The sequence below is a fragment of the Pelodiscus sinensis genome, chromosome 1 (assembly GCF_052426305.1).
Source record: "Pelodiscus sinensis isolate ZL-2025 chromosome 1, ASM5242630v1, whole genome shotgun sequence".
Classification (NCBI taxonomy): Eukaryota; Metazoa; Chordata; order Testudines; family Trionychidae; genus Pelodiscus; species Pelodiscus sinensis.
The window spans coordinates 190,470,798-190,497,999 of NC_143052.1; the positions used below are offsets into that span (position 1 = coordinate 190,470,798).

General features: G+C 41.1%; 1 protein-coding gene across 6 annotated transcripts in view; it reads left to right on the top strand.

The window, feature by feature from the left end:
• Nucleotides 1-27,202, top strand: part of DOP1B (DOP1 leucine zipper like protein B) — a 97,099-nt gene that overhangs the window by 20,166 nt on the left and 49,731 nt on the right. For 5 of the 6 annotated variants that reach the window (XM_089773894.1, XM_075911610.2, XM_075911630.2 and 2 more), the window contains 15 exons: nucleotides 1,844-1,942; nucleotides 3,054-3,177; nucleotides 4,566-4,666; nucleotides 5,065-5,173; nucleotides 7,507-7,627; nucleotides 8,173-8,292; nucleotides 9,546-9,651; nucleotides 10,561-10,752; nucleotides 13,872-14,565; nucleotides 18,187-18,458; nucleotides 21,319-21,471; nucleotides 22,229-22,329; nucleotides 23,598-23,788; nucleotides 24,950-26,567; nucleotides 26,808-26,919. In XM_089773894.1, coding sequence (XP_089630020.1) covers nucleotides 1,844-1,942; nucleotides 3,054-3,177; nucleotides 4,566-4,666; nucleotides 5,065-5,173; nucleotides 7,507-7,627; nucleotides 8,173-8,292; nucleotides 9,546-9,651; nucleotides 10,561-10,752; nucleotides 13,872-14,565; nucleotides 18,187-18,458; nucleotides 21,319-21,471; nucleotides 22,229-22,329; nucleotides 23,598-23,788; nucleotides 24,950-26,567; nucleotides 26,808-26,919 — 4,113 coding nt within the window. The remainder of the gene's footprint in view (nucleotides 1-1,843; nucleotides 1,943-3,053; nucleotides 3,178-4,565; nucleotides 4,667-5,064; nucleotides 5,174-7,506; nucleotides 7,628-8,172; nucleotides 8,293-9,545; nucleotides 9,652-10,560; nucleotides 10,753-13,871; nucleotides 14,566-18,186; nucleotides 18,459-21,318; nucleotides 21,472-22,228; nucleotides 22,330-23,597; nucleotides 23,789-24,949; nucleotides 26,568-26,807; nucleotides 26,920-27,202) is intronic. The other variant, XM_075911637.2, reaches the window with a different exon arrangement.

Here is a 27,202-nt window from a genome sequence, read left to right on the forward strand (position 1 = left end):
AAAATAACTCTTACAAATTTTGACCAATATATAGGATGGCAAATAGATAATCTAAAACCATGGTCAGTGATACATATAAGGAATGGATTGTTGCCTTTTTATAGTAAAACTGACTTAACCCCGTTGTTTAGTTGTATTGCATTCGTATTCAAAGACTCCAGTCAGAATTGAGGCTCTATTGTTAGTCACTGTACACAAACAATACAAAATCAGTATGTTTTACACACTATTTTAAAAAAGGGGCGGATGGGTGAGAGCCTATATATTCTTGCACTTAGTGAAAAGATCATCCTTTGTGACTACTAGTATTAGCTGCCTACCTATTGCAGTTGTCCAGAAGTGCTTGTGTGAAAATGAGTCTCTCCTAATTCTTGTTTCCAAAAACTAGGACAAAAATAGGAAATGACTGGAGAACCGTACATGGGAGAGTGAACTTCCTAAGGGTAGCATGTCCTTGATATTTTTTTAACCAAACTCCATTACAGTCCCAGCATTTCTGCAGTTTCATTGGTTACAGGACTATTAAGTACAACATTAAGGATCTGACTTGCTCTAAATCAGAAAAGACCAGAAAGGAAAAATAAAACTGACATTTCCCATCTTTGGTTTTCCATTTTGCCTTTAGAGATGGAGCGTCAAACTCTGTCATTGTACATCAGATGTAGTGTTTTCAATAACATACAGCTAAACCAGACTAGCAGTAAACCCACAGGAGAACTCCAGTATATATTTCCTTTCTTTAAATTAAAAAAAAGTTTCATGGGTTTTAAATTATCTATCATTTTACCAGAAATACTGTAATAACTGTAACTACTTTTTAATACCTGCACCTTAAGTTGACACATCCTGATTAATGATTAGTGATCTAAAGGTTTATTTAGAAGAGAAAAGAAAGAGGGGAAAGTTCAAAAAGTCAAAGGAATCAACTATATACGCAAATTGCAAAGTTCTTGGATCAGGTTTGAAGCAGTGATGGAATGAACTACTGGTTGGATGTCTGTTAACATCCAAAAGATTGGAAGGACCATTGATTAGTCTGTTCCTTTTATTATAAATCCGTAGTCCACAGATCAGAGCAGGAAAGAGGCAAAATAGAAATGCTTCCAGGGCCTTTTATACTTTCCTCCATGTGGAGGGAAAACTTCTCAGTCTTATGCTATGTCTACCCTGTAGACCTTACAGTGGCACAGGTGGTTGCAGTACAGCTGTGCTACTGTAAGGTCTCTTTGCTGAAGGAGACTGTACTTTTCAAAAAACTAAGCAGCAATAAGGTGGGATCCAGAGATACATGAGCAAATAACATGCTGCTGCATGCTGTGATGAGTCCTACAAGAACCCATTACCCATATTGTGGCTAAAATATCTTTTGGAAGGCCCATTAGGCAGGGAAAAACTGCTTCTATGGCTCACTGTGTTCATTGATGAACCATCAAGTTGATAGGTCCATTCACACTGTGCTTACTAAACTATATATAAATTAATTTTCTTTTCATAGGGAGCAAACACATTTGAAATATGGGCATGCAGTCAATACTCATCACTTGAGATACAAAAATGACATAGAAACAGGATAATCCTATTCACTAAATCACAATTTTTCCATTGACACCTTGCATGACGTACTTTGTACAAGATTTGTTGCAATTGTTTATCATTGTTGCTACCACTGTTATAACTGTCATGTTTTAATCCTAAAACAACATGCCAAGTAAAGGTACTGATGATGGAATTCCTATTAGATGATAAGATAATGAAAATATTTGTTAGCACTCTACAATCTTTATATCTTAGGCAATGATAGCAACATAAATAAAATTGTATTTATGTTTTTCTCATATTACAGGTTAAATCATTGCGTGCATCAGTAATGGATTCAAATGTTCTCGTGCAAAGAAACACTTTGGAAGTGCTTCTCTTCTTTTTCCCATTTTATACATCTTTGGTAAGAGTCACTGAATGTCATTATGATTACATTTTATTGCATGAAGGGTAAGATCTTACTGAGGGAAGATTCTTGTAGGATCCTAAATATTCCTGTGACTCCATACCAGTTGTTTACTCTTTCCGAGGATATGTCTATCTGGGGGTAGGGACCAACAACCCTTAAGAAATAAGTCTCCGAACCCACAGGCTTGAGCTCATGGGACTTTATGTTGTGGCTCTAAAAATAGCCATGTAGACATTCCAGCTTGGGCTGGACTTTGGTTTCTGAAGCCTTGGGAGGGAAGCAGGTTCTAGATCCTGAGCTCCAGTCCAGACTGGAATATCTGTAATTATTTTTCGTGCTATAGTTTAAGGTCTGCTAGCACAAACCTATAGACCCAAGCTCTGAGAATTGATGCTGCAGAGTTGGGAAAAGGGGGGGAAGTTAATTCCTTTCCTTCCCCTCCCCATGTAGATAAATCCTTACAGTCTAATTCTGCAACCTTCACAGTTAACAGTTTGGCCATTGACTTCTGCAGGATTAGACATCCCCTTTTCCCCCATAAGTCCCACATAGTGATTACCATGCATTACGTCTGACAAACTTTGGTGTTTTTAAACTCCCTCTTAGGGGTTGCTAACGTAAAACGTGAAGAACTCCGTTCTGAGCAACAATGTATAAGAAATTAACTATACTTTTTTTTTTTCCTAGCTGAGTTCTTAGGTGATTGGGATTGTCCTGACTAAATTAAAATTATTTACACTGTACCTGTAAAATCAAATACTTTGTCATTAAATAGATTTTTTTCCTTATTCCTTTTTGTATTTTCTCTCCTATCATCATCCTAGTGCTTAAGATGTCAGCTAATGTAATTTGTTAGTAAATAGCAAAATCGGTTAATTGCACTTGATGCAATAAAAATATGAAAATGATCACATAATTTTAAAGAAATACTTCAATGGATCAATTTCATTTTAAATGCAGGTTAGTTAATGATTTGCCCTAGTTCCCCTTTAGTAGACTAGATCTGTTAACATAGTATCGGATACAGTAGTGGAAAAGCTGGTGGCCAGTTAATTGTGAATTTTACAGTTAATCTACAGCTAAACTGTCTCTCTTCTTTGTCTAGGACTACAGTGAAAGCGCTATTCCACTGCTCAGGTCTGATATAGTCCATATTCTCTCAGCAGCTACCCAGACACTCTTGAGGAGAGACATGTCACTAAATAGAAGATTATATGCGTGGTTGCTAGGTACTGTGCAATGTGTGGTGACATTCAGTTTAAATATCTAATTTGTACTTTGTCCACTGTATTTCTAGAGGTAAATAATGGAAATCTCTTCATAAATGACTTTTTTTTTAATTGAGAGCTCTGTTATGCCAATATTTATTCAGTTGATAAATATATTGTGCCTTTTTAAACCTCTGTCTCTAACAAATACTTAATATCCCTCATCAAAGTTCAGTCTCAGACTGTCTGTAACAGATTTGGGGGATAACTTTAGTCCAAGAGCAAACATCCCTTTGAAGCAGAAATATTCTTTATTGTCTGTAAATCTTGATTTACATTCCAAAGCATTGAAGAGTACCTACAACAATTTTGTACAGATATGATTGTTAAATTGCAGTATATGAGTCTCAGTCAAGTTGTGCAAGTGTTGGTTTAAAGTAGTGAATAAGAATCTTACCTCAATTAAAATGATAAAGCTATTGCTTCAGTTAGTAACATTTGTTAGTCTTCCATTTGTAAGAAATTTTTAATACCAGGCTGGCTAGGTTGTCTTTTGCCAGTGCAGTGTTCTGTCCTGCAGAAAACTGATGCTGGATCAAGAGCATTAGTCATAAGTCACAAGGCTGTCAGGATTTTGGGAGTGTCACAGAAAACAGCATGACGAAATCTTGGCTCTGTTGCCATCAGTAGCCACATTCCCATTGATGTCATGGAACCAGCATTCCATCCAGTTGCTTAATTTCTCTGGTGAGGGAGGAGAGCAGGGACAGACTATGATTTTGATAGCCTATCTTTCACTTCCAGAAGGATGCATTAGGCTAAAACCATTTCAGTGATTGGAGGGATATGGTTATCTGTTGATAATGGTGCTTCTTGTATTACCATAGTGCCTAGGAATCCTAGTCCTTGACCAGCATCCAGTTGTGCTAGGCACTGTACAAGTACAGACTTAAAAGATAGTCAAAACTATCTTGGCATTCGGGGGGAAGGGGGGAGAAATGCGAGTAGTTGACTTCATTACCTGATAAGCCTAGGCTTATTGGGTAATCGACTACTCTTTTACATCCCTAGTCTAGGCCAAACAGAAGGATGTTGCAATAATAGACATGAGCGCCTCCATAAGAGTTTTAGTTGTGAGAATGGATAGGATAGTATTTTAGATGTTATGTAGAAAAATCTGCATGATTCAGTATATTAGAGGACCTAGAAAGAGAGATGCATGTTACTCAATGGTTGGTCTCCACATAAGCACACATTTTTTGCAGGCATTCAGCCTGGACTGGAGCATAAACTACATCTTAGAGTGAAATTCAGGTTAAAAAGAATATAATTGCTTCTAGTGTGTGTTTTATGGTATAAATGTTACATCAGTATTTTCTATACTCCTAATGTTTTTATTTAATTTGTAGGTTCTGATATTAAAGGGGGTACTTTTGCTCCAGATTCTGCAGCTTTTGAAGATCATGCCCTTTATTTTTTTGGGAAATACTCCAAAGATCTTTTAGTTGAGGTTGGTATTTATTCTCCATAACTTTTTATATTCTGTGTTAAACCTCAGAACAAACTGCCTTTCATCTTGTTCACTGTATGTCCTGCATGGCTTGCCTTCCTGAAGTGTAACAGACAGGAAGTGATCATTATTTTGTGGTCATTTGCCGGGAAGTCTGAACACATGCTGTGCTGTTCTGTTCCTTTTTAGAGCCCTGCAATGTAAAAGGAATCTAATGAAAACTGCCAGTCCCACCTTTGCTAGCTTACCTGAATTACTAAAAACAAATCTCGTTTATCCAGAAGTTTTCTAGCATATGTATTAAATGAACTGAAAAATTCCTTGATTACCTAAAATTAATAAAATGACCGCATCTCTCCTTAATAGTTGTCACCCTTTTTTGTGTTTTCTTTTAACAGGCTTTGATTGAAATATTACATCAGAAGTTCTCTGAGTCTGACTTAGAAGATCATGCACATCTGAAACCTTTCCGTATCCTAATTAGTCTCCTTGACAAACCTGAAATAGGTAATATTAAATATCACTACTGACACGGACTGCTAAGAACTGCTATGTATAGAAGGCTTTCTGCTAATCACCTCCAAATGGTGCAGTCCCTCCTCAGACCCCAGGTTCAAGCATCCTGTCCTATATGGCCGAGAAGCCCATCTGTTTCAACCTCAGTATCATGCTCAACTCTCTGCTGGGGGGGGGGGTAGTACTTTCTACCAATCTGTCATTGGTCTCTGGTCTTCACCTGCTTCTGATCACATACCTTTTCCCAGGCTGCATAACTTCTCTGATTTTTAGGAAAGCAGCCAGTTCTTATCCCTCCCCAGTCACCTTCCTTATCTCATTTAACTCTGGGTATATCTACACAGCCAGGCTAAAAGTGGAATAAGTTATGCAACTTCAGCTACATCAATTGTGTAGCTGAAGTTGAAATAGTTTATTTTGGCTTTAGGCACTGTATACTCAGCAGGAAGTCGAAGGAAGAACACTCTTACTTCAACTTACCTTACTCCTAATAAAATGAGGGTTACAGGAGTTGGAGTAAGAAGTCCTCTAGCTCAATATTATTTCAAAATAATGGCTTGTTGTGGAGATGCACACTGTGTTATTTCGGAATATCATCAGTTTGTAAATAATGCTGCTGTGTAGATGTGCCCTAAGTTTCTTGGGCAAGCTTCCTCTTTCTGTACACTCTTTCCCAACTTGTGTCTGTTCCTGGCAAGTTGCCTGCCTAGGGTCCTATAAAAAGACTCCCAGGCCCATCTTGGTCCTTCTGACCCTCCCTTGATTGGTCTGCACATCCTGTTTCCCTGCAGCAGTTATATCCTCAGTCTGTCATGTGCTCAAGGGATTCACAGTCCTCTCTGTAAACTGACAGTGCCTCACCCATAAAGAACTGGCTCATCCTTCTGCTCTATGCAGGAGCCAAGACTACTTACCTGACTTTCCACATATACCAGTATTTTGGAAAATCTGCTCAGGAAAGTATTTACTGTACTTGAACATGTGACAGACACAAGAAGCTCATGGGTAACTTGTGATTATTTGAGACTTCTGTATTCTTTGGCAACTTGTTGCTTACAAGTTCTCTCTTTCTTTCTTTCTGAACGAATTAAATGGCTGTAAACCAGCTCCTGTGGCAATTTTTTTTTAAATGTTGCACTGGGAAGTGGGCATACTAGAACTGAATTTTATCACAGTCTCTTGTATAGATGGTACCATAAACGAACAAGTCATATTCTGACCTTATAAATATTTAGCTGACAGATACTTAAATTCTTTTGTATTTGTCTGGCAGATTTTCCTGTTTCATGAATGGAGGAAAACATCTGTTTATTTCTCTTAGTGCATTTGCCCCTCTGTTATTTACAAATTCAGCAATACATCAGATAGCATCTAAGGGCACATCTACACTGCAGGGCTAAAGCTGAAATAAGCTACACAACTTGAGCTACGTTAATTGTGTAGCTTGAGTCAAAATAGCTTATTTCAGCTATATGCGCTGTCTACAGCAGGAAGTCAGAGAGAGAGCACTCTTCCTCCAACTTCCCTTATACCTCGTAAAATGAGGGTTACACGAGTCAGAGTAAGAAGTCTTCCAGCTCAATATTATTTCAGCGTTATGTCAAAATAACTGCTTGTTATGTAGAGGCGGACTATGTTATTTTGGAATAACGTCAGTTTATTCCAGAATAACACTGGTATGTAGACGTACCCAATGTGAAAAATCAGGATGCAGTTTGAAAACCGGGATGCCTGTATATTGTCCTTTATTGAGTGAAAAAAATTTTTGTACAGACTTCCCTCCTCCCCCAAAAGGTACTCAGTGTCCATTTGCCTACAAAGGAAGCAAGTTACTTCAATGAAAGCAATAATTCCTTCACGTGCTCAGTTAAATGTGACAGGATGCTTGCTTTTCTTCTCGGGAGGTAGGGGTGGCTTTCTTTGAGATACATTGTAACATAGGCAGCTTTATTTTAAAAGGTGTTTTCTTGGTTAATAAATATTTATATGATGTGATTGTTGTACTTAACCTTTTCTGAAGTGAAATGTGGAATAAATAGTCCAACTTTTCAAGCAACTTCACAAAAATTGTAAAATTATGGCCATCTCACATTCTGTTAAGGTGTACAAAACTAAGTTATTTAATTTTTGATCTCTCAGGTGCATCTGGATAGTAGTTTAAAATGTCATAAACCATTGTCTCATCCCTTTTTCTTACATAAGTAACCATGGAATGTACATTTTATTTATAATCAGAATTTCAGTTTTAGACGAAAAGCTTGTAAAAGATTACTGGGCTAATCAATTTGGGGTAATTATTGGATTTATATTTTCTTTGATTGCAGGGCCACAAGTTGTTGGGGATTTGTTCCTTGAAGTGATTCGAGCCTTTTATTCTTATTGCAAAGCTGTGCTGGGTTTGGATCTTAAACTTAGCTACAGTCAAAGTGGCAATGTACTTACAAGGTATACCATAACCATTTTCAACTAATACTTGCAATTGTGTCTTTCATAAGAGAGCTTTTATTCAGCTAAATTACCTTACAATCATATTTGCGTCAAACTAATAGTGTCTTTATGTACAAAAAGTTATTAATTTTTATGTTCTGATTTTACTTTTATATTTATTACATTGAGTTCTACTTGAGCATCACGGGATTGTTTTTGCCAACCAAGAAGATTTGAGATAATTGATTTAGATTATTGGCTGCTATCATCGTATTTATATACGCAGTGTTGCATAAATAAATATGTACACCCACCATGTGTGTGTTAGGTTTATTACTGAAAGGTGACCAGAGCTCTAATATTTTGTTCACAAAATCAAATTAAATGTTAAAGATTTGTCTTTTCTTCAGAAACACTTGTAAAACTTAGCTATTCCAAAATGGTTGTTTTGAATGAAGGAATTAAATGTCTATTCTTCAGGCCAACTTTCTAAGAACATATCAGATAATTAAAAATGTATATATTTGGTTAATCTTCACTGAGTGTTTTTGTCCTTCTTACAGTGCAATCAAAGAGAATAGAACTGCCTCCGAAATTGTTAAAACAGTGAACTTGTTGATCACATCCCTAAGTACAGATTTTCTATGGGATTACATGACCAGATGTTTCGAGGACTGCTTCAGGTAGATATGCTGTCTGGCATTAATGAAAAACTAAATTATATAGCTAGGATAACAGAGAAGTATCAATGAAGGAGTCAAAAGCTGGTGTCGTCATCTAAATCAAAGGGGAAAAGGGTTAGATACTGCACTAACCATATAATGCAAATAGTTAAATCTGAAGTAGCTGTTTACCTATCTGACCAAACCATGGAAATGTATTTTGTATTTACTTGCTAAAAAAAAAGCAACATGCAGGTTTTTGCTCCAAAAAACAAGCATGTTCATAAGTAGAAAGCAAGGCGATCATGTGGGATAGGATCATACTTATACAAGGATAATCTTTTCTGATCACTTTGGCTGAAAAAACAATGTATATAAAATACAGCATACAGAAGAATCTGGCCTAGTGTTTTCTCTCATTTCTACACAGCATGTAATTCAATATTAAGAGGTGCACAAGGTACATCTATTCAACTGTAATCAACGTTTTATTGGAAAAGTGCTTCCTCCAAATTGTGCAATTAAGCATGAGTGTGTTTTCATTTTACACCTCATTAGATAATTGGAAAAAGGTGTCCTGTCCATCAGCATAGTATTTAAGCACCAAAACTAGTATAACTAGCCCTGAAAATGAGCCATTTATTTATTCCATTATTTATTGGAAAAACTGAAAACAACGAATAGTCTAGCAGCACCTTAAAGACTAGCAAAACATGTAGATGGTAGTCTTTAAGGTGCTGCTAGACTATTCGTTGTTTAAGTTTTTCCAAACTCGGCTCACCCTCTGAAGCCTTTATTTATTGATATGGCATAATTACATTCTTCCTTTACTCTGCTTCTGTTCATGCAAGTTTTATAATACTGTCTTCAGAAGATGAAATTCCCAGAAAATATCCCTTCATATACTAAACTACAAATAGCTGGGTGTTTCCTCATCACAGTAGAGAGGAATTAAACTAGCAGGTAGCATTGCTGAGAATTTAATATGAACCTTAAAACAGAAGAACCTGGTGCTTTATCTTGATCAGGATAATACAACATGGTGTTATATGTCCATTAACTGTTGTGTGCAGTTTACAACTGTATCATAACTTTATGTAATCACCATAAAATGTTGATAAGAACTTGACTTAAATGGCCAAGCTGATGAATACAAACCCCCCCTTCCTGGCTTGTGTAGTTAGCACTGATGCCAATATACAGTTTGGGTTTAAAAAATAACCCTGCAGCAAATCTTGCATTTTGAAATAACACACTTCTATTTTCAATGCCAGGAAGAAATCCATGCAGACAAGTTATCTTGCTGAGAATACCAGCGCTCCTCCTACGATTTCAGAGCTTTGCACTCTACTGTTGTTCCTTCTTGATGTGATTCCTTTGGTAAGGCATGTTTGGTCTAAAGTTAATCATCCAAAGCCCTAACTCTCATTTTCTTTCCCTTTTTATCAGATACATTTCAGTTTCATGAAAGCATTGTTTTTAGTTCAGTAGATAATTTTTTATGCGGAAACTACATTTGCCTTTGAAAAGAAAACTGCCCACTGTTACTTGTGATTGGCCTTCCATTCAGAACCACATAATGTGATGTAAACCAAGAGCGGAACTTTGTTCCTAGTCTTCTTAGTAGATATTGGACTGAGATATTAACGAGGGTTTTACTATCTGCATTGTATGTATCCTAAAGAGAATGGTTTTGGGTTTCTTGGCTAATAGACAAATGTGGTTGGTTGGTTGTTTGTTTTAATTATCTGAAAAATATATAAATTTAGTGTCCCTCACTGTGGGAAATCAATATATTGAATTAATTAGATGACTTGCATACTAATAATGAACTTGTGAAAAGAAAAGAGAAAATTACTGAGATTTTCTAATACAGTATAACACTTATTGAAATAACACTGGTTTGACAGTTCTGATTTTTATCAGTCTTGCAAAGTTCTATATATTAACAGTACCTCATTTTAAAGGATATACAAGCCATTTATTGTCAAGGTCCCCCACCCCACCCCCCTCCACTGCTTGAGTAGTTTATTACTTTGGTGGTGTTGCAAGGTTATTATCAGTAAAATTCCATTCAACACTAGGATGTGGGTCTATATTCAGGACTGAGTGGAGTAGTAGCTCTATTTAAAGCAACCATATACTGCTTAATTCAGTGTGCTCATGTATTAGTCATACCTATGGTCATGGAAGTTAAACTTTATTTCAGGTAGCTTGACAATGGTAAAATCCATTTCTGTCTGCTAAGCCATTTAGCATTTAACTGTTTTAAATCCCTGCTTATTTTAGGAACTGTACTCTGAAGTGCAGACTCAGTATCTCCCACAGATGCTCAGTTACATGGTACAGTCCCTTCTGGAGAATGTGGAGATTCTAAGTTTACCAGAACTCACTCATGCTTTAAAAACCTGCTTCAAAGTGCTTAGCAAAGTACAAATGCCTCCTGCCTACTTGGATAATGAGACTGGAAGTGGAAACCTGGTAGGTATTGCTACAAGGCCTGTTGCATGTTTGCTTATAAATAACTATTCACAAATCCAAAGTGTACTGTCCATAAAATAATTCCCTTTATTAAAATAAGATATGCTATAGGGATGTAATAGTGTAGTCGATTATCCAGTAAGCAAAAGCTTACAGCAGTGGTGGCCAACCTGAGGCTTGCGAGCTGCATGCGGCTCACAAAGTAAAAAAATTGCAGCTCCTGATGGATCCAGGATGGAACCCAGAACCACTCAGGTCAGCTGCTCTCACAGCCAGGCTGCTGTGAGCCGCATGCATGCTCACGGCCTGCGCCATTCCGCTCACAGCCCCCAGCGCACTGCATCATATCCTGCACATGCAGGCCGGGTCGCACACAGCGTCCCAGCCTGCACCTGATAGCAGCCAGCCACTGAGCACAGGCAGTGGCTCCAGGACCTGGGCATAAGGTTGCGGGGGGAGGGGGGGGGCACATGGTGTCCTGGATGCGGTGCAGCGGCTCTGGCTCCGAGACCCAAGCATAAGGTTGGGGGTGAGGGGGGATTGGGTTACAGCAGGGAGGGGAGGTTGTTCACGGCGTCCCGGCCAGCTCATGTTCAAAGCCGGCCACTCAGTTCACATGCCTCAGCACCTGGAGAGAGACATGTGGCTGAAGTGGCGGCGGCGGCTCTGGGACCTGAGAATTAGGTTAGAGAAGGGGAAGAGGATTGGGTTAGAGTGGGGTATGCGTGTCTGGCTCTGGGAAGTAGAGGAAAGTGGGATTGGGTTGCGGGGGAGAGTGTTCCTGGCTTTGGGGAAGTGGAGGAGAGGGGGAGTGGGTGGGTGGGAGGGTGCCTGGCTTTGGGGAAGGGAAGGAGAGGAGTGGAGGGTTGGGGTGGGGGGGTGCCTGGCTCTGGGGAAGGGGAGGGGGACTGGGTTAGACCAGGCTGCTCTTCCCATCCCCTAAACAGCTGGCACATTTTCTGAAATGTCAGGTCTGTTCACCACCAGGCACTCCCCTCCCCCCCGCTACCTGCCTGGTTTGGTGTGTTTTTTTTTTTTTTTTTTTTTTTTTTTTTTTTTTTTTCCCGCACCTCACTTGTGTGGCCTTGACTGCCTTTTTTCTGTGGGTCAGTGACCCCTGACTCAAAACCGGGTCCCCACCCCTCTCGTAAAGAAAGACAGTGCTGAAACATTTTGTGTTTGACACAATATTTTATTTAAAAATGAAGCCTGGCCAACAAGCCCCCAATTGGGGCCAAGCCCCCGTCTGGCCAAAGCATCATAACACTCCTGCACACACCCGCCCCCGAACCTCAAACCTGAGCCTGTCATACACTGGAACCCCCTGTCCTGAGCCTCTCTCATCCCCAAATCCTGTAACCCCCCCCCCCCCCAATCCTCAGTCTTCTGCCACAACACACCTGCACCATCCACATACTGCAAATCTGTGTCCTGAGCCCATCATACTCCCAGTCTCCTTGCCCTGAGCCCCTGGTGCACCCCAGCCCAAACTCCTGCACCCTCACAGCCATAAGCCTGCATCTTGCTCAGCACCCCCAACCCTTCCCCTTACCCCAACACTCTCCAGCCTGGAGCCCCCTCCTTGAGCCAGCATCTTCTTCTCTACTTCCTTCTGCACCCAAATTCCCTCCCAGAACTTGCACCTCTCACCCCTTCCCAGTGCTTTTTTTGTGGGCCACAATAACAGTGGAGACAGCATGAAGAGCCGGGGCAAAGTTGTTGAGCACCCCTCCCTCTCCCCCCCCCCCCCCCCAAAAAAAAGGGCAGGGCCGTGAAGACCTGGGGAAAAGTCGTTAACAAAAAAAGCACCTGTGCCTTGGGATGGTGTACCAGCACCTATTTTCCCTCAGCGTGTGTGGGCTGTGGTGTTTTGTTGAGGAGGGAGAGGAGAGGAGAAAAAAAAAACACAACAACTTTGCACCGGCTCTTCATGCTGTCTCCACTGCTATTGTGGCTGTTCATCTGGAACAGGTTGGCCACCCGTGGCTTATAGGTTAATGCTATAGACTACACACCTTTCCCTCTGCCTGCCCCGTCCCCCCCACCAGTAAATTTTTTAGCAGCCTGGCTCGTGCCGGATCTGGGACCTACCCCTGCTGCAGCTCTGCATTTAAAAATGTATTGGAGCCAGGAGAGCAGGCAGCCCAGCTCCGTTCCAGCTCGTGCCGGGTCTGGTAGCTCAGCCAGATGCTGCCAACTTGTGCTGCTGCCTCTTTATCAGAGGCATTAGCATAGGGCAACAGGCAGCCAGTCTGTGAGGGGAGCCTGTTTTTAAATTGGCTCCCCTTGCAGACCAGCTCCCACCTGGCATCCCGCACTGCTGCCTCTGGCACACATCTGAACAAGCTCGTATGACCTCAGTATTGGTGCATGTGACATATGATGTGACTCCGTTCGTGGATGGAAAATCTTAGGAGAGCCTACAGGATGTTCCCAGCAGAGCTGTCCCTAGTGGCATGCAGGGCCGGGGACAACCCCCCTGCTCTGCCCACTCTCCATCCAGAACTCCCTTCCCCAAAGGATGCAGCCCAGGGCAGGCTTGGTGCCGGCAGCAGGGACTGGGACCACCCTTCACACTCACTGGCGGCAGCAGGAAGCAGAATGATCCGGCCCCAGACTACTCTGCTCCCCCACCTCCCAGCCACACAATTCAGCTTCCCACCCCCACCAATGAGCACAGGAGAGGTTCTACCTCTTCCCCCAGCCTCCCCCGCAAGTGGCAGGAAGAGTACCAGTGAGTGGACAGAGGGGGATTCCTGCTGCCACCTATCCTGCTCCCTGTAGCTCCTGTGGTCCCACAGCTCTCGTGTACAGATTCTGCCCCCTGAAGAGCTCCCCCCAACAGGGGAGTGCATAGGGTACCTAAAGTTCCAGGAACAGCGCTGCCCCAAAAAGACAATATTGGTGGCAAAACAGTAATCATCAGCGGGACCACAACTTACAAGTCTGTTGTTACCACTGGATAACACCTTTAGAAAGGCACTGCACAAGTTATCAGGGCAGAAAGGGTGGGATTCCTGTCCTACTCTCTTCTCCTCCTGCTGCCCCAAGTACGATTTCAGTTATTTAAAGTCTTAAAATTCAGTAATAAAGTAGACCCTTTACTGTTTCCATTACAGAGCCCAGTAAAACAAGAAAGTGATGATATAACTTCAGACACCAAGCCTGCACTACAGGATGAAGAGGACTCTGCCTTTGCTCCCCTCAAGTCTGAAGACAGCGGCATAGGTCTGAGTGCCTCATCCCCAGAGCTCTCCGAACACTTAAGAGTACCAAGAGTAACTGCTGAGAAGGATGACGTTTGGAAAAATGGCGGGAGTATTCAGAAGTCTTTGCACTGTATCCAAGAATTAGTCGATAAGTTTGCCAATAAATACATTTTTGGGATACATTTACAAGAGCCAGGTAATGGCAGAATTTCAATTGCAAACATGAGCAGAGGAGAGAAGAAAGAAAATTACAGAGCTACGGAAAATGCTAGCAAGAAAAAGAACTCCTGGGAAGGAAAGCAAATTACGGTACCTCAGTTTAAACAAATGCTTTCAGAATTGTTCACAGTTCGAGGGTCACCATTCAAACAGAAAAGTCTGGAACCGCTCTCCCCTACAAACCATGACCTTGGTAGTCAAAAGGGAAAAGAAGAAGGAGAATGGGACATTGACCAGGTAATGCTTGACTTGGGGGATATGAAAGAAGACTGCAGAGAGGCCTTTGCTGCTGCTTGTCACCTTCTGCTGGATTGCACTACCTTCCCAGTCTACCTTTCTGAGGAAGAAACAGAGCAACTGTACTTGTCTCTGTTTCAAGTTCCTGGTAAGTGTTTTCGTAGAATGTGTCCCAGAATGTAAACTGTACTGCAAACTAAGTACACTGTGTACTAGGTACAATCCAAGAATGTGCACACAATATAACATGGCAGGGGGTGTGTTTATGAATGTAGCTGTAGTACACTTCAGGTATTTTGGAGGGATATGGGGGGAGACGAAAGGTAAATTGCTTTCTGTGATGAAGACATCCTCATACAAGAGCTCCTCTTATGTCTTAGAATTGAGTGTGTGTTGTAGTTTTTAAATCCACTTTGTTCTCTTTTGAAATGCTTATATTATAAGTGGAAAAATTGTTGAGAATGGTTTTTGTTATTGTGTTCCGGGATATAACAATTCTTCCCAATCCTTCAGGGTTTCCAGGAAAAAGACAATGGACACAAGCTAGCATGCAAGATAGAACAATCTGCATAATTATGGCTGGTTCCCACTGACAATTCAGATACCTTCCAGGAGAGTAACAGAGGGCCTTTGGAAAGGATAGGCTTGTGGTGGGCACAGGAATGGGAAAATAGACTCTGGGGTCTGCTTTTGGCTTTGCTACAGATTTGATGTCAGTAAAATGGGAATAATACTTACCTACTTCTGGGCAGGCGTGAGTCTTCTATGTTGAAGTTCTTTGAGATGCTCAGATAAGACATGTCCATTATGCAGAATGTTATAATTAAAGCGTTTAGCGTCATAGAGCTTCCGAGTTCCCAGAATGTCATGTTGGAGTCATTATGGGCATTCTTGGTTTCACTCTGGCTTTTAGAGATTTCCCTCCTACCTCCATAGTCCGTCATAAATTTTTTTTTTAAATTATTTTTTATATATAAAAAAAAAATATATTAGGGAAGAAAAGCAATCCCATTCTAAAATCTCTTGTAAGGAAAGGATAGATGAGTAACTTTCTGTAGAATAATACAGAAGCAACATGAATACGAGAAGTAATATTTTTAAAATTAACATTATTCAATTTTCATTCACAGTGGAAAAAATAATCCCAACGAAACTTGCAAAATAATGGGGTCTAAATTAGCGGTTACTATTCAGAAGGAGATCTTGCAGTCATCCTGGATGGATCCCTGAAACATCTGCTCAACATGCAGCAGCAACCAAAAAAGCTAATAGTGCTACGAATCATTAAGAAAGGGATAGATAATAAAACAAAAAAATCAGAATCGGACTGGAAGGGATTCTCTAGTCCAGTTCCCTGAACACATGACTGGACTAAGTATTATCTTCTAGATTATCCTTCACAGGTGTTTGTCTAACCAGCTCTTAAAAATCTCCAATGATGGAGATTCTACAACCTCTAGGAAATTTATTCAAGTGCTTAACCATCCTGACAGGAAGTTTTTCCTAATGTCCAACTTAAATCTCACTTGCTGCTAATTTAAACCCTTTTCTTGTCCTACCTGTAGAGGTTTAGGAGAACAATTTTTCACCCTCCTTCTTGTAACAACCTTTTTATGTACAGTAAAACTCCAATAGTCCGGCACTCCTGATAGTCCGGCATCAAAATGGCAAGAGACTAATGAGTGAGCTTCAAAAAATGAGTCACAAGGTAACAGCGGCAGCAGCTGAACTGAGCAAAAAGGGTAAAAAAGCTTAAAAAAACTAAAACATTACAGAATACAGTATGTACAATAAAAAGGGTTCAGAACACTTTATATACAGTATATAGTGTGTGTGTGTGTGTGTGTGTGTGTGTGTGTGTGTGTATATGTATGTGTGTATATTTTATTTATATAATATATATAACCAGTTTATAGTACCTCCTGATAGTCTGGCATATTTGATAATCAGGCACCACTTAGGTCCCATGGGTTCCGGATTATCGGAAGTCTACTGTACTTGAAAACTGTTATCCTGCCCCCCTCGGTCTGCTTTTCTCCAGATTAAACAAACCAATTTTTTCCAGTCTTCTTCATAGGTAATGTTTTCTAGATCTTGGATCATTTTTGTTGCTTTTCTCTGGACTTTCTCCAAATTGTCCGCATCTTTCCTGAGATATGGTACCCGGCACTGGACACTGGAGTGAAGCAGAAGAATTACAACTGTGCATCTTGGTTACAACACTCTTGCCAATACATCCAGAATGATGTTTGCTTTTTGTGCAACAGTGTCATGCTATCAACTCATATTTAACTTGTGATCCACTGTAACCCTGATTCTTTTCTAGGTAGTCATTTTCCATTTTGTGTGTATGCCAATATATAAATACATGGTATACCCACATATTAAAATCTGCATGCATTTTTGATTGCCCCATCTCAAAAAAGATCTATTAGAAAAGAAAAAGGTACAGAGGAGGGTGACAAAAATGATTGCCTCTGACTCCTTGGGATGGTCTTCAGTTCTGACTCCTTGGGATGGTCTTCAGTTCTGTTCCTTCTGTTTCTGGTCTGGTGTTTCTCTGATTTGAGTAGTGTTCAATAGTGTTTTCCCCTATATTTTCCCACTTTTCTCCAATCAGCTTTTAGCATATCAGGCCTTCGGGTTTTATTTAACCCATCCATCATGTATTCACAAGCTTTGATTTAAACAATTCCAGTTGCTGTTTAGACAATTTATATGTCACTTTGTGTCATGTCATGTCATCTTGCCCTTGAGTTTTCCCATTTAAATGGCTTTTTGTTAAAGGCTTAAATGTGTTCGGTTTTAGTTGGGTTTTTTGCTTTGTTTGTTTTACTCTCAAAACATCCAGCACAACCTGTTAACTTTGTTTTGTCAGCAATAACATCATTTTAAGCAATCAGTAAATATGTGTAAAAGAAGAATTGGCAAAACCACACTTAAACCAGGTAGGCCGTGGCCTAAATGTTACTTCATCTAAATTAATTTATGATTCTGGATGATAAATTATTAAAATATAGCTACCCAAATTCTAATTCTCCTATTAGCTATCCTTCATTTTTATATTTCTCTGTATCAAGTCCTTACATTATCCTCATGCGAGTAGGTGAGGCTAGAGAGCATGCTATGATTCTTTAATGTCAACAGTTAATTATCTTCTACAAACATAGATTTTTTTTTTTCCAGGGAATTTTTGTTACTAAAAGTGCTAAGCCTTACGTTTGCCTTTGTAATTATTACAAATCTTGACAGTGACTTTCCATTTTACAATTTTTGAGGTGCTTGTGTTTTAGAGCCTTAACAGTCAGTTACTTTTAATGGTACCCCAACACACATCTCTCCCAGGTTTGTCTATCAAAGAAAGCACCATTAATCCAACATCTATTTAGGGGTGGGAATTCTGAGAGGATGGTGCTCTTAATAGAATTATGAGGCTTGCTATGTTTTGCTGTTATAATGATTTTTCTTATTACAAAGCATCCCAAAATAATATTAGTAGATAATAAAATTTCATTGCTCTTAGGGGTGCTTGCACTCTCTCTCTCTCTCTCTCTCTCTCGCTTAAATTAAAAGAATAAAAAAGTGTAGTACATAATATATTTTAGTCAATCGAGCCCATGGTACACATGGAAATACGAGTTACAAAGCTCGTGATTTTAGGCAGCCAAAAGGGCAGGTAAATTCCATGGGATCACCAGATTTAACAAATGTTTGATAAAGTAATCTAACATTTAAATATTCTTAAATTTTTTTCCCCCTGTCTTCCGAGGAGGTTGTGATGCCAGCTTCCCTCTGTGGCTTAAATCCCTAATGACGATATGTTGCTGTATAAACGACTGCTATGTTCAGAATGTGTCCATCTCCACGCTGCTTGAAGTGATCAACCATTCTCAGTCGCTGGCACTTGTGATTGAAGACAGAATGAAGCGATATAAAATCTCTGGACACAACCCCATCTTTGGGAGACTGCAGATGGTCACAGTTCCTCCCATTGCTCCTGGTGTTCTAAAGCTAATATCAGAGAAAACCGACTTCTATCAGGTGTCAAATTATTTACTGCACAAATAGGTTTTAGCTAATATATATATGCCTATCATAAGTCGATGGATTTCCTGGGATAATTCTGTATCCGTGAGATACGACATTGAAATTAGTGCCTTCATGTCTACTGAGATTCTCATGCATTGACCCAGTTATACACACTAGCTGTGTCTACACCGGCATGAATTTCTGGAACTGCTTAAAACGGAATACTATTCCGTTTTTAGTTTTTCCGGAAAAGGAGCAGCTACATTGGCAGGCTGCTTTTCCGGAAAAGCCCTTTTTCCGGAAAAGCGTCTGTGGCCACTGTCGACGCGCTTTTCCGGAAAAGAGCCCCGATCACCATTTTCACGATCGGGGCTTTTTTCCAGAAAAGACTACTGGGCTGTCTACACTGGCCCTTTTCCGGAACAGTGTTCTGGAATAAGGACTTATGCCCGAGCGGGAGCAGAATAGTTTTTCTGGAATAGCGGCTGATTTTGTACAGTAGAGCATCCTTACTTTTTCCGGAAATTCAAGGGCCAGTGTAGACGGCTCGCAGCTTATTCCGGAAAAGCGGCTGATTTTCCGGAATAAGTGGCCCAGTGTAGACACAGCCACTCTGACATAGCATATATCTCTTGAAATGTATCATACCCGATTATTTTCAAAAGTCAGTTGTGATTTTTGGGAAACCTGAACTTTCTTGTGCACAAACTTAAAGGTCCCTGCATTGTACAGGGTGCTCAGCAATTTTGGAAAATTAAGAGCCAGGTGTCCCAATTGGGGCACTGAACATCACTAGTTACTTTTTAAAATCTTCATCCCTAATTTTAACTTTTAGTTATTTTTTGTTTTGTAAACTTGAAAACTACATTTTGGGAGGATTTTAGTCTCCTTTGAGCTCCCAGTATGTAAAATTGATAGCAAGAAAAAAATAGGAGAAATTCAAAATACAGGCAGTCCCCGAGTTACGCAGATCCGTCTTACGTCGGATCCGCACTTACGAACGGGGCTTTCTCGCCCCGGAACTCGCAGGCAGCGGGACCGCCCAGAGCGCAGCGGTCCCGTCACCTCGATCTCCGGGGCGAGAAAAACTGCTCCGGGTGCCCCTTGTCTGCTGGGGACCGTCTCCAGCAGACCAGGGACACCTGGAGCAAAGCCGGGGAGGCGGAGGGGTCCCGCGCCTCTGAGGCTTTGCTCTGGAAAGGCCTCAGAGGTCCGGGACTCCACCGCCGCTGCGGCTTTGCTCCCGGTGTCCCTGGTCTGCTGGGGACCGTCTCCAGCAGAGCAGAGGCACCGGGAGCAAAGCCGCAGCGGCGGCGGAGTCCCGTGCCTCTGAGGCTTTGCCAGAGCAAAGCCTCAGAGGCGCGGGACCCCGCCGCCGCTGCCGCTTTGCTCCCGGTGCCTCTGCTCTGCTGGAGACGGTCCCCAGCAGACCAGGGACACCCGAAGCAAAGCCGGGGAGGCGGAGGGGTCCCGCGCCTCTGAGGCTTTGCCAGAGCAAAGCCTCAGAGGCATGGCACCCCGCCGCCACTGCGGCTTTGCTTCCCGTGTCCCTGGTCTGCTGGGGGGTAGGGGGAGCGCAGCTAGTGGGGGGCCCCCCAAGCAGACCAGGGAGATGTGGAGCAAAGCCCCCGGCCTGTGGTAGAGCAGGTGGGGCGCTGCTGGTTGGTCCCGCAGCGCCGCTCCTTGGCGCTACTGGACCAACCCGGCAGCACCCCAGCTGCTCTGCCCCAGGAGTCCTGATTCAGCCGCTGCTGATCAGTTTCAGCAGCGGCTGAATCAGGACACCTGGGGCAGAGCAGCTGAGGTGCTGCCGGGTTGGTCCAGTAGCGCCGCCGCCGCCGCTCCTCGGCGCTACTGGACCAACCCAGCAGCACCTCAGCTGCTCTGCCCCAGGCGTCCCCAAGTCAGCCATTGCTGAAACTGACCAGTGGCTGACTACAGGAAGCCTCTGCCCCGGGGCTTCCTGGAATCAGCCGCTGATCAGTTTCAGCAGCAGCTGACTTGGGGATGCCTGAGGTTCTTAAGTTGAATCTGTATGTAAGTCAGAACTGGCGTCCAGATTCAGCCGCTGTTGAAACTGATCAGTTTCAGCAGCGGCTGAATCTGGACGCCAGTTCCGACTTACATACAGATTCAACCTAAGAACAAACCTACAGTCCCTATCTTGTACGTAACCCGGGGACTGCCTGTATACTTTTTTTTTTTTTTTAACTTTACTATGTGGAATAAAAGACATTTCTGAAGGCACTCCTACCAGTAGCCATTTGTGGTCCAGTAGCTGCTTTAAAATACTATTTGTAAAAAAGCTACATAGAGCATTTTTAAACCGCTTCCATTTTATCTGTTGATAATAGGAGGAGAGAATTTCAACTGGTAGGTGGGCCCCAACATATTTTTTAATAAACTTGGGGGGGAGAAGTTTAAATTGATTGCTTTTTTTTTTTAACCTCCTCTGTTTCTCACCTCTTTCCTGAAATACTTAGTAACTGGGGTAAGGGTAGCTGGAATCACTTTCCCTATTCTTTACAACTGAATCCTTTCTTTAAAACAAAAAATGAAACCCTATAAACTAGAAATAGATGGGATGGAGGGTAGTGAAAAAGAAATGGGATACCATTATCTACAATTGCATAGTCTGGTAATAAGGTGGAAATGTTTACATATGTGCATCGTTGTAGATTTAGACATAGATAGGATGTCTGCATTTGGAATATAGCTTTGTATAGTCAGCACCCACATTTATTCATAGATAAAACATCTGTCTAAATCCAGTGGGTGAGCTACCTTTTCACAAATACAGAACTCTTCAGTGTTTATGCCAAGCTTTTAAATCAGTGGGCAGTGGTACATTTTATTTCGTCTGTTCCCCTAGAGAGTTGCTCAAGTGCTTTGGAATCAGCTGAACAAAGAGACAAGGGAGCATCACATTACATGTGTGGAGCTGTTTTATAGGCTGCACTGCTTGGCTCCATCAGCTAACATTTGTGAAGATATTATTTGTCATTCACTCTTGGATCATGATAAAGTAAGTCTTGTGTTTCCTAGGTTGCCTAATTATTGTAGTACCTTTCCTCTGTTCCCCTTAGCCTAGCTTCCACCCCCTGCAACAAAGCTTCAGGGCTAGACCATGGAATAGGCAAACTGTTTAAAATGAGCAGATTTCCTTCAATAATTTAACTTCTCTATTCTGAAGATAGATCAGTTCTTTCTTAACTTGCATATTAGATGTCAGAAAAACTAAGTAAATAGTCACATGATGTTGCTATACTAACCATTCTTAAGCTTTTGTGATGTATATGAATATATATCTTTGCTGTGAAACTTGCTCTATATCAGGATCTGTACAGGGGTTATGGGTATCTGAATAGTCAAGAATTTGGAAACTTATAGACTCTTAAGCACATTCAAATCCTCAGTAAAGACTGCCCTTTTAATAACAGGCCCTCTGTATCGGCCATCTTTGTTATCCAACCCACGACAACTCAGATTAAAATACTGTAAATAGGAATTCCAAACATATCTTTGCTTTGAAATATCAGCTTTTTTTAATCCACTAAATGCTTTATTTGATTTTGATTGCTTTGGGTTCTGAGGTATATGACAAGACAATGGCATTTGTGTGTGAGTCCTATCTAAAAATGGGAAACAGGTGCATAATTCTTATGATTTTTAGAAGTATCTGTGCAGTAAGCATTGTTTACTGGAGCCTTTTAAATACACTACATTTACCTCAGAATCAAAAAGTTCTTGTTTGCCCCTCCCCTCTTTCTTCTTCTGTTAAGGGGACAAGGCTGGAGGCACTGTTCAGGTTTTCTGTGATATGGCATTTGACCAGAGAAATCCAAGGCAGCAGAGTCACTTCCCACAATCGATCCTTTGACAGGTATTGCTGTACTTTAATTTACATGCCTTAGTGTTTATATAAAATATTTAGTTATGCTTTTTTGCTTTTAAAAAAAAATCACCTGGACAGTTGTATAAACCAAAGGAAGGATGTTAAAAATATTTATTTTTAACTTAAAAAAATAAAAAGCCCTCTTTGTGTTGGTTAACCATCTTCCAGGGAAAGTAATAAAGTAGTTGAGGTGTCAGGCTGGAGGGTGCCTTGAGGGGGAATAGAAGCGTGGGGTCTCTGCTGGGAGTTGCTTTCCGTGTTGCAGGAAAGTGAACAACCTTGGCTCCACCTCTTGTTGATGCAGGAAGTCACATCTGGTTGGAGGTGGGGCAGTTCCCCAGAAAAGGATTAAAAAGGCCTGGCAAAAGCAGCTGAATTCAAAATATTGTTAAAATAATCCCGGGGTGGCGGGTTACTCATTGCGATCCTCAGTCTGGTACAATGAGCCAAGTTTCAAGCCTTGTGAAGTAGAAGATATAATAAAGACACTCTAACTGCAGATTAGGGATGTTAAAATGTAGTTATTTTACTAATGGAGTAGTCAATAGAATTTTTATCAACTACTCGATTAGTCGATAGGGGAAAGCAGTTGGCTCAGTCCCAGCTTGTGCTGGGATCAAACTGTGCTGCAGCTCTGCAAAGCAAAATGCAGTAGGAGCCGGGAGCGTGGGGGACAGGCCGTCCAGTTCCTGCTGTGTTTTCAATTGCAGAGCCACAGCAGGGATTGGTCCCGGCATGAGCTGGGACTGCACCGAGCTACCTGCCCGGTTTCCAGCCACTCCTGTCCGCAGCGGGTCCCAGTGGGGAGTTGGAACCCTCATGGACAGGGGCTGCTGCTGGAGCCACCTCCACTGTCTGCAGCAGCAAGGGGTGGACAGGCAGCACCACAGAAATGGTGCTAGGGAGAGCCACTTTTAAGCTGGTTTCCCCCCAGCACTGGCTCCAGCTCCCCCTGCCTTTATATCAGAGGCAGCAGGTCGGGGAGAAATGCAAATAGTCAACTTCACTAGCTGATAAGCCTAGGCTTACTGGGTAGTCAACTACTCACTTACATCCCTACTGCAGATAGTGTCTGTGGTATACACACATGTAATATGTTTTGCCTTGCTCTGAAAACACACATGCTTGACTTTGAACTCAGTGACCCTAATCTTAGGCATTGGAATTACTATCTGGAGTAAAGCTAAAGTATTTGCAGGAATGGGTCTAAAAATGTGTTTCAATTTTACTTCTCCCTTGTGATTTTCTCCATTCAGGTCTCTGTTTGTGGTACTGGACAGTCTAAATTGTTCAGATGGGGCAATTGGTGCCACAGCACAGGGCTGGCTGATTCGTGCTCTCTCGCTTGATGATGTTGCACGAATTCTTGAGCCAGTACTCCTGCTGCTTCTTCATCCAAAGACTCAGCGTACATCTATCCATTTCATCAAGCAGAAGAATACGGCAGGTAAATCTGCTCTCAAACTGTTACATTTTCAGTCTTAAGTAAATTAACAGTCACTTTTGCATACTATTGAACTCCATTTTAAATCGGTCTGTCACCTTTAGGAGTCATGCTCTTCAGTTTGAGATGTGTCCTTATAAAATAGCAATTCCTTCTGTGCATATCATTCTTCTGAGTTACACGTCTAATAGAGTGTAAACACAATTTTGGAATAAGCCACCCATTAGTACCTTATTTTGGATCAACATTACTGCAAAAGAAGCTTCTAAGCCTCCTAATAGTTGAAATAATTGTTATTTAAACCAGCAATCTGCTTGCAAAATTGTTTTGCTGCCTTGTTGCTATCTCGTTGACTTGCCAATAATCATCATCTTTATTACTTTTTATATTGTAGTAGCACCCAAAGTCTCTTGTGCTAGATGATGGTGCAATCATAGAGGTGGACAAAGTAGTTGCCCCAAAGAGTTTACAGTCTGAGAAGGTTCACCATCTCAAAAATCTTGTGTTCTGCTACTACCTTTTGTTGAGACACTCAATGCAATAAACTTATTAAATACATATGTGGGCATCATAAAATGCATTCTCTATTGTTTGTGCAGCATATTTTGAGCTAGGTTGATTATTAAATATAAGAATGGCATCCCTGATCGTATGATTCCATCATAAAACATAACTGCTAAATTTAATGTATTTCCTTGGCATAAATAAGATTACTAATTTTAATGTAAAGTCAGTTACTTGATCACCATTACATTTTCTCTTAGGCTATGTCTACACAGCAGTGTTATTTCAGAATAACATGTTATTCCGAAATAACATAGTCTGCATCTACACTACAAGCAGTTTTTTCAACATAATGTTGAGCTAGAGGACTTCTTACTCCAACTCCTGTAACCCTCATTCTACAAGGAGTAAGGAAGTCGGAGGAAGAATGCTCTTTTTCAGACTAGCAGCTGTGTAGACAGCATCAACAGCCAAAATAAGCTATTTTCACTTGAGCTACACAATTGACATAGCTGAAGTTGCGTAGCTTATTTCAGCTTTAGCCCTGCTGTGTAGACATTCCCTTACAGGTTCTTTCAATGTAAATCAATGTATTAATCAACTGCCATAATAAACTCTAATTGTTTTGAAATCTTCATTTTTTTTAAAAATTTTTTTTAGAAGACTTACATCGTTGGCTTAAGAAGAATGCCTCTTTCAAAGAGCTGTTGGGAACCTCTGAGCTACATGAAAGCAGTTCTGAAGAAAACATACCACTGAACCAATTTACAACTGTGGACAGGGAAGCTCTTTGGGCTGAAGTGGAAACAGATCCAGAGAACTCTCAGCTGAAAAAGGGACTTTCTGAAAATGGACCCTCTCACTGTAGGGAACTTTCAGAAGATATCGGTGAAGATCACAATAACAGTGAACACACAGAATCCGCAGATACCAGCACAGGACAAATTGATAGTGAAAATACATCATCTTTTTCTCCTTCTCTAGATCCACAAGAAATGAGCCATGAGGAGAATGGTAGTAGAACTACAATTGACCAAAGAGAAAACATGAATCAAGTTAGTTCATCTAATGCTTTCCCTCCTCATGGCTCCAAATCCAGTACTGTGTTAAATCTTGTGCGGACAGATTCTGAGAGAACTCAAGCATCAGAATCGCTGTCAAGTGATGAGGAGGTGGACTTGGAACTCCAAGCAATTACAACTTCTAGGCTGCTCAAGCAGCAGAAGGAAAAACAAGAGATGATAGAGGCTCTGTTCAAACATATTCTCTTGTATTTTCAGCCTTATGATTCCAAGAGGGTTTTGTATGGATTTTCTGTATTGGAGGCAGTGCTGAAAACCAACCCTAAAGAATTTATTGAAGCTGTAGCCAGTACTAGCATGGATACAAGCTCCACAGCTCATTTGAATCTCATCTATAATCTGCTAGCCCGGCACCAGGAAGCTCTTGTGGGACAGAGCTTTTATGGTAAGCTTCAGACTCAGTCACCAACCATGTGTCCCCATTCTTTACTAATAGAATTGCTGACTTACCTCTGTTTGAGTTATCTGCGCTCTTACTATCCATGCTACTTGACGGTAACCCACAAAGATGTGCTCGGCAACAGAGATGTCCAAGTCAAAAGTGTAGAAGTCTTGATTAGGATGATGACACAGCTGGCCACAATGGCAAAGTCAGCAGAAAACAAGAATATCGAGTTTATACAGAACTTGCTTGCAAGATGCAAAATCCAAGAGTTTGTTCTTCTTTCTTTGTCTGCTTCTATGTATACAAGTCAAAAACGGTATGAAGTGATGACCGCTGATAAAATTAACAGTGTCATCAAAGAGAGCTTCTTTGAAGAAAGCCTTATCAATTTTGGCCAAGATCAGATATGGAGTGAACACCCCCTTCAGATTGAGCTGTTGAAGCTTTTGCAAATATTGATTGTCTTGGAGCACCATCTTGGACAGACTCACGAGGAACAAGAGAACCAGCCAGACCTATCTAAGGAATGGCAACGGGCTCTTAATTTCCAGCAGGCTATTAGTGCTTTGCAGTATGTGCCTCCACACCCAATAACTTCCCAAGGATTGTTTGTCTCTGCTGTAATTAGAGGTTTGCAGCCAGAGTATGGTTATGGAATGCATTCATCTTGGGTAGGCTTAGTCACACATTCTTTGCCATACTTTGGGAAATCTTTAGGCTGGACTGTGGCACCATTTATCATACAGATATGTAAAAACCTGGATGAACTCGTTAAACAATATGAAAACGAAGCTGTGAAGATGTCTGTGAGGTAAGAGTCATAAATGCAGTATTTTGATATAGATTTAACTATTCGGTACGAAGTACCAATGAGCTTATTTTCCCTCAACCCTTATACTGTTATCTAGGCAAAGTTTCTAAAATAACCTGTATTTCTGATACCTCAGCAACTGGAATATAGAACCAAATGCTCTTTTGACAAGAATAGTCATGTGAAGAATAAAAATATTCAGTTGTTGTACTGCTAATAACTATTGTGTTTTCTCCAAAGTGTAACTTCTAAAAGGGAGAACATTACACCAGATTATCCTCTGACGCTTTTGGAAGGCTTAACAACCATTGGTCATTTTTGCCTTTTGGATCATCCTAATCAAGCCAAAAAGGTAGCAAACTGCTTCTCCAAATGCCAACCATGCATTTGTCAGTTTGGCCTCAGTTCAGCAAAATACTTAAGTTCTTGGCTGAATTGTGACCATAAATGATGAATAAACATTTATTTTTGAGAGCCCAGAAAAGATAGGCTATCACCATAGGGGTAGCAGAATCCTTTTCCAACATGGAAGGGGAACTGGCTTGTATAGAGGAGAATCATCTATGAGCAGAGGACAAGATAATTATTCTCTCACACCAAATCCATTTGTGCTGAAAATATCTGTATTTGGATTA